The sequence below is a fragment of the Hyaena hyaena genome, unplaced genomic scaffold (genome assembly GCF_003009895.1).
Source record: "Hyaena hyaena isolate Hyena2069 unplaced genomic scaffold, ASM300989v1 scaffold_95, whole genome shotgun sequence".
In the NCBI taxonomy this organism is placed as follows: Eukaryota; Metazoa; Chordata; class Mammalia; order Carnivora; family Hyaenidae; genus Hyaena; species Hyaena hyaena.
Genome location: NW_024080727.1, coordinates 990,235 through 1,010,305, shown reverse-complemented (window position 1 = coordinate 1,010,305; position 20,071 = coordinate 990,235). Strand labels below are relative to the sequence as shown.

Here is a 20,071-nt window from a genome sequence, read left to right as displayed (position 1 = left end):
AGATTCCAATGGGCCCAGTCAGTCCAATATGGGACCAGGAAGCTGCAGTTGGACCGAGAAGCTGGACGGGGCTTAGAGTGGGTTTGAAGACCCTTGTTCTAGAGAACACAGAATGGACTATGTTGAGAAACTTTATAAATCTGTGTTTCAGTTTTTTACTCTCCAAATGCAATACAATTCTCCAGCCAAAACAGGAGTAATGAGACACCATGATCCTGAAAAGTACAATAGAAAAATACTGTTGACTGGTTTATTTTCCCGAATGAGCAACAGACTATTTACAAAGAAGCAGATCTCCAACGATGTATATTAAAATGGCAAGTCTATTACTGTTTGAAATCTAAATGAAAAAGAAAATTTATTAAGGCACATTTGATCTGTGAGTTTTTAAAACAAACGAACTTTCTGGTGTAATGACAGATTTCACTTTTGTCCCCAAAACACATGAGCACCAAAATTGTCAAAGAACACTTAATATTTAGTAAAACAGTAAGGAATGTAAAAATTGAGGAGGGAAAAGCGTTTTCAAAAAGTAAATCTTTGGAGATCAGTTTACTGCAAATAAAATAACACTAAACACACTCCTGATAACACATAAATACTAATAACTAAACAGGTACTTGAGAAATGGCAGAGTTCTAAACAATGGATATTAAATAAATTAAAGGTATTTCAGATACAAAGAATAAAACAAAACAGTAATTAAAGAATGAAACAACCATTTCCACCGATGTAACAAAGACACAATGAACAAAACCAAAATACATTTTCCCCCAATGCTTTCATTAGGGCGGGTTTCTGTTTTAGCTTGTGTACATTAGATTTATTACAATAATTCTTTCTTGCCATTCCAAATATTAATAGTTTACCCTTTAAAGAGAAGGGTCAGGAAGAGGAGAAAAAAAAAACCCAAATCCTTCTTGGAATTTAACGCCAGGTCCATTATGCCACACGCATTGCAACAATGGCAGCCATTCATCTTACAACGCCTTCTTTCTCCCCTTGCTTTTAAAACGACTACATGACCACAAGGAGCACAAGTTTGGGGGAAAGAATCACCTTTGGAAAGCTCTCCCGACGACGATGATACGGCTATTATCACATTTCCTTATTTTACAACTAGAACACGAAATGGCTTAAAAAAAAATCGCCATAAAAAAAAAAAGACAAAAAAGTCGAATCTGTGCAATGTTACCAGTTACAACAAAACATTTACCAGAGTTACAGTGTTTTCTTACAATAATACTTTGCAGGAATGTTCATGTTTTCTACCATAGGACCGCAGCAAAGGGGTCTGAAAAGAAACGTAACAAAACAAAACAAGAAAGTTCTGTTCATCAGGTACATTTCAAGTCATCATCAAGCAGGCCTGCTACATAACGTTCAGCAAGAAAATGTGTTCAAAAGCAAACATGATCACATTTTTGTTCAAAAAGCTCAATCATCAAGGAGTCCTTTGTAAGAAAATCATGTGTAAAATATATCCTTGTATGGGCTTCGAAAACTGATCATACAAAAAATTTTTGAAAAATAAATTAGATAATTAAAAACGTCTCTTCCAGCAAAGCTGGACCTTAGGCTGTCCTCACTGAGCCATTGTTATTGCTGTTTTTACTGTAACTTGGGTCGTTTTTTTCCAGCCACATTTCAGCCAGCTGCTGTGTGGACCCATATGTGGATGCTTTGGACCCCAAGCACATTTTGTACTGTTTAGGATCGAGATTGGGATCACAAAAGACAGGGTGGTGCACATGGACTACTCCCACTTCTTGGCTCCTAAATGTCTTCAAGCCTGCCTGGACAACCTTGTTGAAAAGGTCCACATCCTCGAGCCCCCAGCCCTGGATGGAAACATCAAAGCCACCTACTCGGACAAGATCTCCCTTGTAAATGCAAGTAATGCCGAACCCATAGTTTCTCCAGAAGCCAGTTTTCTGCGTGAAGGCAAAATGGTTATCACTAGGGACTTTCCCACTATAAACAATCTTTGGATCATACTGGCTAAAGATGATTGGAAAATATATCTGTTGGCCCAGAACTGTATTTGCTCGACACCGTTGAAGGAATTCTGTAGTAAACACGAGGTCAACATCACAAAAGAAGAGCAGAGACTCGTTACTGAACTGGGAAGATCCCACTTCGAGGGCCAGAGCTCTTGAAAACTCTCCAGACACAGGCAAAATCTGCATGTCAGCTTTAGGGTACTTACTGCGATAATCTCTCATGAGCTCAACTTGTTTGGCCTTGTCGGGGTTAGAGTCAGAATTGAAAAGCAGAACCACGAGCTTCACGTTCTGATTGGGAATGAGACACGTCTTCTCGAAGTTTCCCATGAATCTCACAAACATGTCAAAACGCCCAGACAACGGAATCAATATATTTATCTTTTTCTCTTTGGGTTCTTTGTGCTCATTCTTTGACCCGGGGAGCTGAAAGGGAACAAGTTTCTTCAGGGAATTTGAGAGAAAGGACAAGGATCCGGATTCCTGATTGATTTTGTTGGCCAACTCCTTTGCGTCCAGTTCCTCATGCTCCACAAACTGGATCTTGCTGAAGGTCTGCTGTAAATACGCGTGTCGCCGCACGGGGACAGTCATTTTCTTCCCTTTGTGCTTTTTGTACAGAAGCAGCAGGTCCAGGATGTACTCGGCCCCGTACATGGGGTTCACCCGGCGGTAGCCATACTGTATCTCCTTGAAGTCGATAATGCGGCCCCTGGTCTTGGCGTTGGCATTGATCATCTCCATGACCTGCATGACAATGTCATCCAGGGCCTCCCTCTGAGCGGAGTCCATCCCTCTCCGAGGCGGCTGGCCCTCAGCGGCAGAGTACAAGTACTTCCCAGTCAGAAACTCCCATTCCAGGATCTCCTCCCGCTGGCGCGGCTGGAACCTCATGAAGGAAGGCGGGATCCCCAGCTGGAGGTCTTCTTTGTGGATCTCGGTGTTGCTGTACTTGCCCATCAGGACGATCTCTCGGTGGAGCTGGATGGTGCGGTGGCGAAGCTCGGCTATCTTGCGACTGAGCATGTAACTATGGAGCCGGTACTGGTAGGGGGGGTTTTTGTTGGGGTGCAGGGTGATGGCTCGGTGAATTTTACTGTTATGGAGATCTCTAATGTACCCCTTTTTGTTCTGTTCGTAATTCTCATAAAAAAGCTGCTGCATCTGTTGAGGAAAAAAAAAGATGATGGCTAGGTTAGTACTGCGTGACTCTGTCCCTATAGTCTTGCACCCCTGCAAAGTCTTCAAAAAGAATCTAAATATTAGAAATCGTTCCAAATGAGCCACTGCAGTGTACCAGAAGCCTTAGGTAAAGCCTAATCTTCAGCTCCGATGAGATGAAATGAGTTATATAAACTGCTTCAAGAAACAAGACTTCGTCAATAACCAGAGTTGGTCAATACAATTCTGAAGGCAAACAGAATTATAAGAAAGTTTTCCTACAGAAAAGGTATTATCTTGAGATCACAGTCAGCACACCTGGAAGAGAATGCCACCCCGGGGCCCCACCAAGCCTGTGGAAGGGACCCAAGAGCCAAGGTCCCCCCTCCCAAAGACTGGCCCCCAGTGGGAGCTGGTGCCTAAATGGAACAGCAGAGCCCGCAGCCAGCCCTACCCGGGAACAACCCGCATGGACAGCAAACTCCACAAGCAGGACCTGGCATAGGACTCACACGGCTCCCAGGTTGCTGAAGACCGGGAGAGGGGAGGAGGCCTGCTGTCTGGAAGGGCACGCTGTCGGCAAAGCCAAGGTTCTGCAAGGTCACTGGAAGTGAGCACTTTGAAAATCCTTTAAATGACGGCTTGTTCCTTGTTTCTAGTGCGCCTCCCCACGGCCTCTGTGCAGGCGGGAGGGGTCTGCTCGCCCAGCACCGGGGCTCAGCACCAGCACAGAGCCGGCCCACGGCGGGCTCGGAACGTCCAGCTAAAAGGCAGGCAACGCAAATGGGCCCATTGTTCCACCAGTTCGTTCCCCTTCTGGGGACACAGGCTTGGGGGGAGCGAGGGGGACAAAGGATTGAGGTCCATCAGCCCAAACGGGGCATGTTCCCTCAAGTCACCCATACATCCGAGCGACGACATGATGAGTGTCTACAAAGTCTTCTGGAATGAAGAATAAGAGTCTGCAAAAACCATTCAATAATTTTGAAATTGGTATGTGATAAATTAGTCCTGTTTCACTTGTGGGTCACTTGTAGGTTTTGTTCATATTGCTAAATACTAACACTTGATAGGGTGATATGTATTTGAACCAAACAGTCTGGGGTTATGTGCCTTTGGAAAGTCATTTTTTCTTTTTTCTTTCTTTCTTTCTTTTTTTTTTTTTTTGCTGAAATACGGCAATCAACATAACAGAAAAATATGGGTTAGCATTTTTACATCCTGTTTTCTTCTTCGATATGATACTACAAGCTACCAATAAATAAAGCCAGTAAGATAGAATTTAAAAAGGCGAAATACTCCCAAAGAATGGCGAGACAGAAACAGAGAAAGAGAGAGGGAGGAAGAGGGCGCAAGGAACACAGGCCAGGTTCTGAGCCAGGCCTCCGCCCACACTCATTCCCTCACTCAGTCCTCAGGGAGCCACAAGTCTGGCCAGCGCTGACCTTCTCACACTCAGCCCTTTCCCCTCCTGGACGCCTGCAGGTCTGCTCGCAGAGCAGGCCTCAGCCTGCAGTGACGACACCTCAGAAGTGCCCTGTTTCCAACTTTGCTCCCATGAGGTCTGTGATCAACATGTATGTGACGGGGGGCATGGGATCAGCCACTGAGAATCAGCCCAAATTCTACAATCGATCAGAAAAAGCAGTCAGGCGTAAAAGCAGCTAGAAGGGAAGCAGAGCGCATCTAACCTGGGAGAGCATCCCTGCCTTTCACGTGTGCCAGGAGGCGCTGGGCACAGGTGGGCTGCTCCCTGACCGACCTGCAGGGGCTGCCCGGAGTCTCTGCTCCCAGGGGACGGCACACAACACAGGCGCCTTACCTGACCTGCGACTATCCACCACAAACTGCCAGAGAGCAGAACCCGGCGGCTGGACTCACACGGCCATCAGCAAGGCTGCAGTCCGGGGTCTGCCTGGACTCCCCTCACCCCTGCGTGCCCCACAGGAGCCTGAGGGCCCTTCCTCCAGTTTTCCAACCCTGGCCCCGCCTGCAGACGCCACATGGGTGCGGAGGAGCTCCGCAAGGGTCATGGCGGTGCCCACCCACCACAGCACAGGGGTCAGCAACAGCCCAGGGCTCCATGACTGCAGACCAGTAAAATAAGTAGTGTATGAGAGACGACAGCAGGCTACGTAATAGTTTATGTGTACTTGTTATGATTATATATTATTTTCATTTTGTCCATTTAAAATCTTTAACAGTGAGCATAAAGAACCATGACTTGTTTTAAAGGTCTCTCCATTTCTAAGAATGTAAACGCACTGAACCTTACAAGCTGCTTTCCACAATTAGGTCAGAGCAGCCTGAAGCAGGTGGTGCCCCACCCACCCCCTTGCCCCCCACAGACAGCTAGTGCTGCCCAGCCCAGCTCCCCGGGGTTTCAGGCCTTCCCTTCTCTCTCCAGGCTGGGCTAGGCCTCCCGGGGACTCCCAATGGGGCTCCCTGCAGAACTGTTCTTCCCTCAGGCCATTTGACACAGTAGCACAAACGGTCATCTTACAATACAAATTAGAGACTTATGGCTAAAAATGAAGTACTAGAACCCACATGATTCTCTTTCCAAATTATCTCTTCAAAGAGAAGAAATAAGAAAGGAATGAACCCACAAGGACCAAGAGAATGGGAGAGGAAACATAGCAGGTAAGAGGTCCCCCCAGATTCCGAGGAAATGAAAGGGGAGTGAAGGAAGATGGCATCTAACGGCCTGCTCTGAACAGTAAGCCAGTTTGCCCTTCAGAACCCCAGGAAAGGTGCTGTGAAAAGCAGGGGTGAGGCCCAGTGCTGGACCCAGTGAGATCCTACACACGTGGAGCTGTGACACCCCTCCCCGCCATAGGGCTGGAGGAAGGAGAGTGCTGGCAGCATCTTCAAAGACATGGTCCAGGTCACTCTGCCATCTAGACGATGGGGGTGTTCCCCAAATTCACGGAGGACTGCCCACCAACTGTAACTGAATCAGGATGCACAAAGAGCAAGTACTGGAGGTTTCTGAACATGCTCATCATTTACAGGAGCTGTTCTGGAACAGACCTGTCTACAGACTCCTTCCCCTCACTCCTCTGGTACTTAGTTCACTGAACAGCTGGGCAGTGGGGAGAGCAAGGCTGACAAATGGAGGGAAATGGACGTCTAAAGAGCAGGGCTCCCATTCCTTTCCTCAACTGGGTCTCAAAGTATTCACCCTCCACCCTCCATTCCCAGTAGGAGACTGGAAGCATCTTTTCTGCATCAATTAAATAGTCCCGCAGATTATCTAGAGTCTCCTGCAGAAGGCGTCACCCGAGGCTGGATCACTACAGCGATGCCACTAGCTTAAGGAATCTTGCCTACACAGTTTCCTGTTAGCTTCTTCAATGCCTTCATCTTCCATGACCATCAACAGCCAGGGGTCATCAGGGAGCTGACGGAGGGTTCCAACAGTAAAGATGGAGATAAAACACAGAATCAAAAGCTTGCTGGAGAGAGAAATGATGTAGTGAACAGAAGGAAAACTCAACAACAGAAACAAAAAACAAATCTGTAGCATATTCACACAGAAGACAAGGCACTCGTGCAACAAAGCTTGAATACTATAAAAAAGAAAATCAGAAAAACCAAGAAAGCTCTTGAAAATAAACAGAAAACAGCAAAAAAAAAAAAAAAAAGAGTTTGAAGATAAAGCTGAAGTATATCCCAGAAAAGAGAAATGAAAACAAAACCAGGAAACAGAACAGAAAAGCAGTCATTCCAAAAAGAGAAAGCACATGAGGAAGAAAGTAACAACATAGGAAATGGGATCAGAATTAAAGAACCAGTTGCCTGAATTAGACTCCAACTACCTAGTACTAAGAGTATAAACTCAGAACGCCACAGATAAAGCAATATGAAAACTTCCAAAGACCAAAAGGGCCATCTATAACTAACCAACCAGACAACCCATCAAGTAGGAGGGTAGAAGAGATATTTCAGACATTCAAGGACAATTTTACCTTGTACTTATTCTTTCCCAGCTATGAAAGGATGTACCCTTCTAGAACGAGGGAATACATCTAGGAAGATGATCACATAGGATCCTGGAAACAAGAGGTACAACAGAGAAGAAAGCAAAGAGACCCCCAGAATGACAGTGCAAGTAAGCCCCATAAAAAGCATGCAATGGACGGGACGTTTGTGCGCTCCCAGTTCACCCCAATTCACACGGTGAAGCACTAACTCTTAATGTGATGCTACCTGGGGGTGGGGCCTCCGGGAGGTGACTGAGTTTAGATGAACTCATGAGGGTGGGGCCCCCACGGTGGGATGGGAGGCTGTATAAGGGGGTGACAGGACCAGAGCACTCTGTCCCCACCAAGACAGGATGCAAGAAAGCAGGTCTGTAAACCAGGCAGAGGGGCCTCACCAGAACCTGACCACGCAGACACTGTCATCTCAGACCTCCAGCCTCCAGAACTGTGAGAAACACATTTCTGCTGTGTAAGCCACCCAATCGACAGTATTTGTGCTCTGGCAGCCAGGACAGACTGAGACAGAGTTCTGGAGCAGCTGAGGGAACTAGTACACAGACATTCACTACCTCTATCTCCAGAGTCTGGCTCATGCCTGACACAAGACATGCAGCAGGTATTTGGTGAATTTATGATAGATAAACAGGAAAGTCTTTATGCCCAGCAAGTATCAAGATACTGCAGCAGAAGAATACAGTTGACGAGGGCTGACAAATATGAGATCCTTAGTAACGAACACTAAGGGACAAGCCTGGGGTCCCCTGGCTTTAGAATATAGTTTAAAATGTAAAAATCAGCAGTGTATTTTGAGGAAAAATAAGTACCCTTCCAGACAAAGGATGTAGTTGTTATTTGTCCTTTACTCCCTAGAAAACTGAATCCGTAACTGCACATTTTATTCTTGGCTATGAAAACCCTACACACGGAGAGCGATCTCCAAAGGCAGTCCTCTGCGGAGCGCATGGTCTTTCACGCATGACTGCTGCTTCTTACGGGCTCACCAGGACATCACATCCCCAAATGTTTTCAGGACTACATTTCTCAGCATCTTTTAGAGGCTGTCTGTGGCTATGACTTTCATCGTGTTGGGCATCTCGACAAGCTTCACCCAAAACACAGAGTATGTGTGCTACAGGCATAAACACAAAGACTAACGGGCTTATGGAAGCCTTAAAATCCCCTGGAACCATAATAGACAGAGAATGTGAACTTAGAGAGTTGTTGTGGGCACCTCTGGCTAACCTCTGAAAGTCTGAATGAAAGGAATATCATGTTGTATCTTTTTTTTTTTTTTTAACGAAGAAATCTTTGTAAGACAGAGATTGTCCAAGCGTGTGTGTTTGGGGGACAGCACTTAATTTGTTAAAATCAAAGTCTATGCCCAGACTAGTCGGTGTCCTACCCTCCTGCATCACCCAAAGGATTTACTTAGTACACTAACATTACTGCAAAATAAACATTTTAGACAAAGAAGCCATCCACCCAACAGACTGGATGGAATAGATACCTGCTACGGATCCTAAGAAAAATCTAAATAAATGCCAGTTTAATAGCTCCTTTTCTAAAAAAAGGGCAAATGTGGACATACGGACTTTACAGGTGAGCAGACCGAATGTCTACAGATGAGGCCATGCACGTCCACAGAAGGGGACTGATGCTCATCCTAAGACCCTGCCCAAACTGGCTTTTCGTGGCACCTTTTGGTCAATCAGCACATTTAACAAATGCCATCAACTTCTATACAAAGCCTTATTATAAAATGGCTTCTGTGGAGAGGTAAGGAAACTTTCTTTTCATCCTCAATGTGGTGGGGATAGGAGAGGAAGGAGGACATGCAGATTTCAGGGAAACTTTTTTTTTATATATAAAAATAGGTTACAAATCACCTTCAGAATTAAGAGGAGGGAATATAAAGTATAATTCAAAGCAAAAATTTCACTGAGACAGACATCAAGTCCAAGTTTGTGATGAATGATCCCGAAATCATCTGTGATTCCTGAACCAGAGGTGGGAAGGAAACAACAGAGTAGTGGAGGCTGGGTGTCTGGCCCCAGTGATCAGACTGCCCTCTACCCATGCCACCCTTGAAGGCCAGCCCCCCACTGTGAGTGTACACCACCGACCCCCTCCATCGATCTTCCACTTTTACTCCATCACCTTTTCATTCACATCAAATGATCTTTAGTGTTTCTGAATCTCATTTCTGCCTTTGCAGTATTTTAGGCATTTGCTTTTGCTTTGGGGATCCCTTGAAAAGTTCTCCTCACATTATCTTTGTTTTTATCTTGACTAGTTCCTGGCTTCCTTACTGTCATTTGGATTTCGTATTATCTTTTTTTTTCTTTAAAGATGCCTGGTTGCATTTAAGAATGCCACAGGTGGGGTGAAATGGAGCCATTTTGCTCTTGGGCATTTGAATGAGGAAGAGTTGGATCATTAAGCTGAACATCTGTATCTTCTATGCATTGTCCCTCTTTTCCTCAAATTGTGGCTAACTTGCTGTTCACCACAATGTTCTCCACTAAGCAGGTAAGAAGCAGATAAGATTTATTTCCAGACTCCAGGCAACTGCCTGGATTCAACAGGAATGAAGTCCTCTACCTTTAAGAGGTATTATTACATGACTAAAGTAAGTGTTTAGCAATTTAGTGGTAAAAGAAATAAAGCTACTATTTCTCAGGAGAAAGTTCAGAATGTAACAATTTAAAATAAACGTTAAGAAATCACATTATATGGAGATATTTATTGCTTTTATGCTATCAGTGAGTGGTAAGACCTTGGAGGAGTCACTTGAATTTGTTGGGTCTCAAGGTTTTCTGGTTTATAGAATGACTATATTGTATTAGGGGATCCTCCAATGTGGAGAATTCTAAGATCATATGGGATCTACATGCTAATTTCATAACCAATCACACAGGATTCTAAAGTCATGCTTTGATGTTTTTACCCATCGATCCTGATATAGTTAAAGATACAGCATTAGAACGTTACAAGATTCTACCTTCACAGAGTCAAACTGTATTTGGAGCATTAAAAGATAACACCCCATATCCTGGTTAACTGCTTCCGTCTTAAAAAAGCAAACCTCCAGTTCTAATTTTTCATGGCTATTTATTTATTTATTTGGGGGGGGGGTGGTTGGGATGGGAAGAGGCAGAGTTAAAGAGAGAGAGAATCCTAAGCAGGCTCCATGCTCAGCACAAAGCCCAACATGGGACTCAATCTCACAACCATAAGATCATGACCTGAGCCGAAATCAACAGTCAGACGCTTAACTGACTGAGCCACCCAGGGGCCCTGCAAACCTCCAATTCTGCTATAAAAATAGTTAAGAACGGGAGATTCATAACAGCTCACTGTAGTAATTCCATGGGACAACAAATACGTAGATTTTTTGTTACAAAGGATACTTCAAACACTAACAAATTTAAATTTTAAGAAGACTTCATTATTATGCAGTATAGTTCAATAATTTGTCATTTGGCACATTCTTTCCGAGAATATTACATAGTGGAAGTTAAGAAGCATTACAGGAGAAAACACAAATCTGTGCATACAGGTTTCTTTTATAATCACAAGGTCAATCCTTGCTTTACAAACATGGAGGAAAGCCTTTTTAAAAGATATACAGCACCACTGACGGTTTCATTTAATTTCCAGTGTGTCCATAATACAGCCCTTAAGCTTTGTTCTAAAAAGTGTCCCCGTAACCTTGGACTCCGGAAAAGCCATCTCCTGTACTGTGAGATGTTTCAGGACTATGACTCATTCTATGGTAAATCTGAGAGGGGCTAACAAATATCAAGGTCACACTATTCCCAGGAACTTCTGGCCCAGCTGGGAACACCCATCAACTACCCACATCTAATCTTCAGTTAACAAATACCGACTGCTACAGTCTTCATTAGCAAATGTCCTTGGCATCCTCTGCAATGAAGGCCAACATTCTCATTTAGTCACGGTTCTTCCCATTAACTGTTTATATTAGTTTCCATTGTTAAATATGTATTTCAGCCACATCAACAGACTATCACTGTTCCAGATCGATGGATATTTCTTCATTCTGATTTATGCACCATTTCAATTCTTTGCAGAGAATTTTTCTTATCCTTTTGTGCTGAAAAACGTTCCAAAGAAAATATGGGTTGCCTAAATGTCAGGAGATCATAACTGTTGTAACAGTATCAAAATAATCTCATAAATTTTAAATGTTTAAATTAACATTCTCATATATCTACAGATAAGGTTTTTCCAGAGAATTTACTGGCTGAAGCAGGACCTTTTGAGATGAAAGAGAAAATCTGTTAATAAATTAGGCCAATGCCACCAGTGTAAACTGCGTGTCCCTGGGTCTCAGGACATATGGTCACACCATGTGCCCCTATTAGGGTCTCTCTCCTAATTTGTTTGTATAGGCTTTGCCAATTTTCATCCAATTAATAAGTTCAAGGATTGGGTGCTTTGCATTTTAAAGAGTCCATTTAAAAAAGCAGATTTTTCATGGGAATGACACTGGGCCTCTAGTGGTAAAAAATAAAAATAAGAGCTGTATGTTTATATCTTGAACCACTAGTGCCAAATTCTGAACTCTAAATACCTTTTTGAGAAGTCTGATGCATTTCAAAAGAACTGAGAATTCAGCTTGGCTAAGTATTACAAAAACTGTTCATAGTAATGTTATACTTCTTCATAAGATAATAAGCAAAGCGATCAAACTGAAATCAATAGAGTCTGGGGGTGAACATTTCGTGGTTTGAATAGTCAACAGCGACAGTGGAAAGAGAACACCGTTATCTGCAGTCAGAAAACTATCTAAACTTCCATCTCTGTTCTTTAATAACGTTTGACCTTGTGACAGTCAATTAAGCTTTCCGGGCACTGTCTCCTCCTCCCCCTGTCGATAAGGAAGAAAATGTGGCAGCATTATGAAGAATGAATGTATGCACAACTATCTCTAAAAGAACAAAGTCTTACGCAAATGTGGCACCAAATACTTACTGAACACATTAAAGGCACTCTACCAAGCAGGGAAAATCTAAAAGATCAAGCACAAAGAAAAGATAAGCTTGCACACAAAGATAAAGCACAGAGTGGGAAGCATTACCACCTCAGCCCTGGGCTTGCTCTTAAGGGAAGCGTATGAAGGGCTCTCCCTCTATATAGGTGTTTCTCTAAAATCTGACTCACAGCAGGTCCCTGGGGCCAGTCACCTCTGGCCACCACATACACATCCTCTCACAGGGCTCCTTCCTAACACTAGTCAATATGTGACCACATACAGCTCTAATCCTGGAGCAAAAATCCATAGGAAAAGCAACTTAAGCTGCAGCCTAAGCGACTGCCAAAAATCAAACCAAAACAAAACTAAGACTAAAAACAAACTTACGGGGCAATGCTGGGGAAGTGCACCAGGCTAGGGAGGTTGGAGAACAGGGACACACACAGGCCCAGTGGGTTCAGATCTGATTTTTTACAGAAAAGCTAGAAATATGGCTATTCTTGTGTAAAGTTTCCTAATTTTTATTTATTTTATGTTTATTTATTTTTGAAAGAGAGAGAGAGGGAGACAGAGCGTGGGCGGGGAGGGTCAGAGAGGGAGACACATAATCTAAAGCAGGCTCCAGGCTCTGAACTCTCAGCACAGAGCCTGATGTGGGGCTCAAACTCACGAAATGTGAGATCATGACCTGAGCAGAAGTCAGATGCTCAACCAACTGAGCCAACCAGGTGCCCATAAAGTTTCCTAATTTTTAAATGTTTGCCACAATTCAAATTTTAGAATAAAAGACAGAGAAATACGAGCCAAATAAACCTGTGGGCAAAATATGGCCTACAAGTTCACTTCCTTCTAGGATTTTTCTAAAGTCAAGATTCCTGATTTGTTGTGGAATCTCATTCTAAATAAAGACATTTTAAACTATTTTAACTTGCTGCATTTATCAAGTAATATCTTACACACACAACACCTAAAGACAGACTCAAGCAGGCTTTAAATGGTGACAGTCTAGGGGCGCCTGGGTGGTATAGTCACTTAAGCATCCGACTTCGGCTCAAGTCATGAATTCACACACTCTCTCTCTCTCAAAAATAAAGATTAAAACAATTTTTTCTTTTTTTAAATGATGACAGTCTAATGAGTTAGGACAGCCCAGTGGAGGTGCAGTCACAAGATAAGGCCACCAGAGGAGGGCAGCAAGTTCAGTGAGTGAAGGGGAACAGGAGCACAGCCCCAGTCCTGTCTACTCCAGCCTTCAAAAGTACAGCTTCTACATGGGAACCCAGTGGTAGGTGTCATCCCTTTGTTTCGGGCATTCAAGTCAGTATTTCTGTCACACGGTGGTGAGGGAGTCTGCATGGGGACCCCCTGGCTTAATAATCCTGCAGTTAACCCCAAGTAAATCTGAGAAGGGGCTCTCACTCTGCAATTATCCTACAAAGGCTTGAGTTCTTACAGTTTTAAGAAAAGGGGAAAGGGGAAGGAAAGGGAGTGTTTCCGGGGGAAGGGGGAGCTCTTAAATTCTACAGTATCAGATTTCTAGAGAAGTGACACAAATAAACATTTTCTAAACACGGCAACCGACAAAGGACCAAAGGCAATAAGGTGAAGCAAAGATAGTCTTTTCAGCAAATGTTGCCAGAGCAACTGAACAGTCACTAGAAAAAAACAAACAAAAATCAATATGAACATCGACTTTAAACCCTTCACAAAAACTCACTCAAGATGGACCACAGACCTAAATGTAAAACATAAAACTATAAAAGTCCTTGGAGATAACAAGAGGCAACACAGAGGACCCTGGGTATGGAGATGACATTTTATTTATTTATTTTTAAATTTTTTTTCCCTTTTAACGTTTACTTACTTTTGAGATAGAGAGAGACAGAGCACAAGCTGGGGAGGGGCAGAGAGAGAGGGAGATACAGAACACGAAGCAGGCTCCAGGCTCTGAGCTGTCAGCACAGGCCAATGCAGGGCTTGAACCCATGGACGGTGAGATCATGACCTGAACCAAAGTCAGACACTTAACTGACTGAGCCACCCAGGCACCCCTGGCGATGACATTTCAGATACACCACCAAAGGTGTGATCCATGAGAGAAATAACTGAGGAGCCGGCCTTCATGGAAATTTAAAAACTTGTGCTCTGCAAAAGATAGCGTTGTAAGAATGAGAAGAAAATCCAGAGACTGGGAGAAAATGTTTGCCAAAAACATCTGATAAAGGACAACTGCCCAAAATATACAAAGAATTTTTAAAACTCCCCAAAGAAGACATGCAGATGACCAATAAGCATGTGAAAAGATGTTCAACATCATATGGCATTAGAGAAATGCAAATTAAAATGAGACACCACCACTGACCTATTAAAATGGGCAAAATCCAAAATACTGATAACAGGGGCACCTGGGTGGCTTAGTCAGTTAAGCATCCGACTTTCGCTTAGGTCATGATCTCGCAGTTCGTGGGTTTGAGCCCCGCGTCGGGCTCTGTGCTAACTGCCAGCTCAGAGCCTGGAGCCTGTTTCAGAGTCTGTCACTCCCTCTCTCTCTGACCCTCCCCTGCTCACGCTGTCTCTCTCTCTCTCTCCTAGAAATAATAAAAAATTAAAAAAAAAAAAATACTGATAACACCAACTGCTGTGCATATGGATCTACAGGACCTCTCATGGGGCATCTGGATGGCTCAGCCCGTTAAGTGTCTGACTCTTGGTTCTGCCTCAGGTCATGATCTCCTGGTTTCATGAGTTCAGCCCCACATTAGGCTCTGTGCTGACAGTGTGGACCCTCTTGGAATTCTCTCTCTCCCTCACTCTCTATCCCATTCCTGCTCATGCTGTCCTCTCTCAAAATAAATAAATAAAACCTAAAAACAAAAATAAAAAAAAATATGACCTCTTGTTCATGGATGGTGGGAGTGCAAAATGGCACAGCCTCTGAAGACGTTTGGCAGTTTCTTACAAAATTAAATGTATTCTTAACTGTCAGACCTAGCAACTATATTCCTTGGTATTTAACCAATAGAACTGAAAACTTATGTCCACACAAAAACCTGCACACAGGTGTAGTAGCTTTACTCAAAACTTCCCAAACTTGCAATCAACCAAGGTGTCCTTCAATCAGGTGAATGGATAAACCATGGTACATCCAGACAACAGAAAATTATTCAGCAATAAAAAGAAATGAGCTATCAAGCCATGAAAAGACACAGAGGACCCTCTAATGTGTATTATTACAGGTGAAAGAAGCCAATCTGAAAAGGCTACATACTGTATGATTACAACTGTAGAGCATTCTAGAAAAGGCAAAACTGTGGAGACAATAAAAGGATCAGTGGCTGCCAGAAGTTAGGGGAGAGGGGGAGGGACGGGTGGGGCACAGAGAATTTTTAGGGCAGGGACACTACTCCGTAGGATACTACACTGGTGAACACACCAGAGGGAACTCTAATGTAAACTAGAGACTTTGGGTGATTATGATCTGTCAGGGAACACTACATTCTGCTCAATTTCCCTTTAAACCTAAACTGCTCTAAAAAATAGTGAGTTAATTTTTTAAGAACCCACAGGCAACCTATTAGGAAAAAAAAATCCTCAAATAACTTATGTTAATTAAAGTGGATTCTAGGGAGAAACAGTCCATCCTTTTTCTCTGACTTGTTATTTATAATCAATTCTTTTGTTCTTCCCTTCACTCATCAGTCTACTCCCCGCTCTAAGCAAAACAAAATCTTTAGAGGAATATATTAAATACTCTAAGCTTCAGAGCCTTTGTGGAAAGAGATGTGTGGAAACAAAATGCAAGTGATTAACAATTCACAATGAGTCCAGATTTTTTGGTCTTTTAAGACAGCAAACTAGAAAGCCCCATATAAAAAGAGATTTTTTTTTTTGAGTATTTATTTGAACATCTCCTTAGTACACCTCCTTCTTTCCCTTTCTACCCCCCACACGCACACACTCATTTAACCCTTACAATTTTAAACCCCTTAAGGGCAAAACCTACTTTTGTTCTAGGTGCCTAGACTAAGTAGTTGCACAGTAAGTACTGGCTGAATAAATGCATGGATGTTATTTCTCCCATTTTACAAATGAGGACAAAAAAGATTAATCACTTAACATGGTAAGTGGCTCCAGAGGATATTTGACCATCACAATGAAAGAGAAGCACCATACTCAGCGGAAGAGCTCACGCTTTAGGAAAGAGAACGCAAGTCGTACCACACGTGCCTGCCAAGCAAAGCTATCCCTGTCCGCAAGCCAACCCTGCCCCTCATATTCCCAGGCAGACTGTCCGGTGCCTGGTGGGCAGACCAACTAAAGGTGAGACACACACTCGGCCCACCTCTGCCCCTCCCTAAACTGTTTCCCTAACTCCCAACAGATTCAGCAACAGGACCTGAGCAGACGGCCTTGAGCATGTGGATTCTATCCTCAGAGACATGAAAGAGGAAAAGCATCCTTAAATGAGAATAATCTAGGGGCACCTGGGTGGCTCAGTCGGTTAAGCATCTGACTTTGGCTCAGGTCATGATTTCATGGTTCTAGAGTTCAGGCCCCACATCAGGCTCTGTGCTCACAGCTCAGAGCCCACTTTTGCTTCTCTGTTTCATTCTCTCTTTCTGCCCCTCCCCCTCCCACTCTTTCAAAAAAAAAAAAAAAAAGGATCTAGAATTCTCAAAAATTTCACTTACGATCGATCCCTAGCTGCTCCACTTAACTGAAGATCCCTAAAGGCAGACCTCACCCACTATTTCTGCAGCTCTGGCACAGAGCAGAGCCCGGCATGTGACAGAATCCCTTAATAAATGTTGACCCAAAGGAGAAAATGTAAACAGCAGAGAATTTTAGTATACTGAGCACATAATCATCCTACACTTCCAAAATAACCTCTCCCACTTCCATAACTGTCAACAGAACCCTTCTGCTAGTTACATGTTAGGCAATATATTTGAACTGAAAGCATGTCCTTTGACCCTTCAGAGATACTTGATTTTTTTTTTTTTTTAAATCTTATTACCTAACAGAAGTTGAATGGTTTGTGACTTTAGAACACAGATGAGCAGCATCTCTGAAAAGCTCTGCCGGCACTTCCCATTCATTCATTCAAGCCTATGAGGGGGTGGATTCCTATCCACATTTTCAAACCAGGAGACTCGGGCTGACTCACTTAGCATCTTGCCCAGTGCCCCACTGTCACAGCTGCCTGGAGGGCTAGTTCTTGACTGGCATGGGGGCTCTCCTGCAGGCACTGCTCTGGGCACAGGGCACAGCAGAGGCCAGGCAGGTCCTGCTCTGCAGCTCACACTCCAGGCCTGGGGCAGGCAGGTAACAGAGGAGGAGAGTAGACTGGAGCCCTGAGGAAACAAAGAGGGTGGGGACGGGGGCAGCAGGGGACAGGGAGTGGTGGGTGGGGGCAGGCCTCTGTGTCAGGGGGAAATGGGAGCAGACACCTGACAGAAGCAAGGGGGAGGGAAGAGCTCCGAAGGCATCCGGGGTGGGTCAAAGACTAGATAATATATAGTACTCCCTATAGAACATTCATTTCTTCAGCAAGTATGACTCACATACTCTGCAAGGGCCACACCTGGGGGCAAACAGCAGGAACCTCAGCTGGGACACACGCCTGAACGTCCACCCTGGAGCTCTCCAGACATGGTGCCCAGTCCCCTCCCAACCGGCACATTCTATGCCAGCCTTTCCATGCTCGTGGCAAGGCTCATGCATGTGTGCGGTGGGGCCAAGGAGAAGTCTGGGGTTTAGGTAACAGAGTGTCAGGGGTGGGGGGGGGAGGTATTTTGATGGTATAATCAGTAAGAAAGGCTTAAAAGCTACCCCAGACTTTCTGAACAAGTATGTAAACTCCATGGAACCAAAGTCTGGTCTGATGAAGCATGAGAGCAAGCAAGAGTGGAAAAGTCCGCTATTTAATGTGCATACAACACAAACATTCTTGGGTGAAAGATCCGATGACAGTACCAGTCTCCCATACCAGCATGACGGGGACCTTCACTTTCTAAGAAAACGCGCTCTCTATGTCAAGGAGAGCACAGAAGGATCATTTTCCCCTGTGAGTAGATAGACTGAGTCTCCACAATGGGGGGGGGGGCAGGGGGGGCAGAGGAGGAAGAGCCATTCAGCCCAGCTTTCCACATCTCTCTCTCCACCCACTTCCTCCCTCACTATGGGCAGCCACCTGCTGCCTAGGCCTGGCCCAGCACCAGAACAAAGTGGGGTCCAAGTGTCAGCCCTACTGTCTTTTAAAGTAGAAGGGACTCAGAAGGACTGAGCAGCTTCCCTGCCCCGTGCCCTCTGGGTGTAGCTACTGGGTCTTCAGCAGTAAAGCCACTGCTGGTAACAGTAGTGACATGACCTTATGATAGAAAAAAAGAAAAGAAAGCTGTTCCTAAAGATAAGAATGGGTAACTGGTTTTATTATTGACATTCATTTACACACGGGCCTCCAGCACCCTAGGCTGAAGGCAAACAGAATGAAAAAGTTCATTCAAGGTAACACTATCTCAACTAATTAAACAATTTACTTGCCTGCTTTTTCCTTGCCCTGTCCCTACAGACACATTTTACAGGGGTACCTCAGCAGGAAACGGTTAAGCAAGGTAACACTTTAAAGTACTCTATTTTGAAATGATGTATTTTCACTACTGCACTTTAAATGATAATGTCTTAAGTTAACTGTGCTCTGAATTCTGTGGCCAATACAACTATCTAGCCATCATTCTTGTCTTTAGAGTCCTTGTTTCCTAGTATTCTGCACCATTAAATAACTAACAACCCGGGGCTAGAAAGAGAAGGGGAGATTTGACTCTACACACCAAAGGCAGGGATGTTTCATCCGTCTCACTCAGAACTTTCTACCCCTGCTAGAACCACTGCACATGCACCATCTCCAAGTCCCTGCACACCCAGACTTTCAAATCTTGCCTCTATTTCTAAATCAAATAGCAGCCTCTGACCCTGTGTGCACGTGTTTGATTGGGGGAAAGGCGAGGCACTGAGGGCTGTGATGGATGGGGGTAGGGAGATAACCACTGGTCACACTGAAAAGTCAAAGTTCTACTTTCTTAAAATTTTTTAAATGTTTGTTTATTTTTGAGAGAAAGAGTGTGAGAGGGGGAGGGGCAGAGAGAGAGGGAGATACAGAATCTGAAGCAGGCTCCAGGCTCTGAGCTGTCAGTGCAGAGCTCGATTGCAGGGCTCGAACCCATGGACTGTGAGATCATGACCTGAGCCAAAGTCGGATGCTTAACTGACTGAGCCACCCAGGTGCCCTTCAAAAGTCTATTTTCAAAAGCACACTTCTGAAAAGGATGACAAAAAGATAAGATCTCATCTACTTCTTTGCTCAAAGTTTTGATCAGATTCCACAATATGTATCTTATAATAAAGATCAAGTACAATGAAATAAAGGAGGATTTCATGAATGAATTGTCTGCACTATAAGCCATGTGATTTTTAAAATGCCATCTTGGGGGCACCTGGGTGGCTCAGTCGGTTAAGCGTCTGACTTCGGCTCAGGTCATGATCTCACAGTTTGTGGGTTCGAGCCCCGTGTTGGGCTCTGTGCTGACAGCTAGCTCAGAGCCTGGAGCCTGCTCTGGATCCTGTATCTCCCGCTCTCTCTGACCTTCCCCTGCTCATGCTCTCTCGCTTTCTCTCTCTCAGAAATAAATAAAACATTAAAAAAATTTTTAAATGCCATCTTGTAGAAAATACTCAAGTCACACGTGATTACTATTTTTAAATCTTTTTATTATTATAACACAATATGCAGGGGCGCCTGGGTGGCTTAGTTGGTTAAGCGTCCGACTTTCGCTTAGGTCATGATCTCACGGTTCGTGGGTTCGAGCCCCGCGTCGGGCTCTGTGCTGACTGCCAGCTCAGAGCCTGGAGCCTGTTTCAGTCCG

The 20,071-nt window shown here is 44.1% G+C and overlaps 1 protein-coding gene across 2 annotated transcripts in view; it reads right to left on the bottom strand.

Annotated features, from left to right (window-relative positions):
- Positions 1-223: 223 nt before the first annotated feature.
- The window catches only part of CHSY1 (chondroitin sulfate synthase 1), a 72,344-nt gene continuing 52,496 nt past the window's right edge, over positions 224-20,071 (bottom strand). For both annotated transcript variants that reach the window (XM_039235071.1, XM_039235072.1), the window contains one exon: positions 224-3,167. In XM_039235071.1, the coding sequence (XP_039091002.1) occupies positions 1,575-3,167 (1,593 nt within the window). In that variant the 3' untranslated portion in view covers positions 224-1,574. The remainder of the gene's footprint in view (positions 3,168-20,071) is intronic.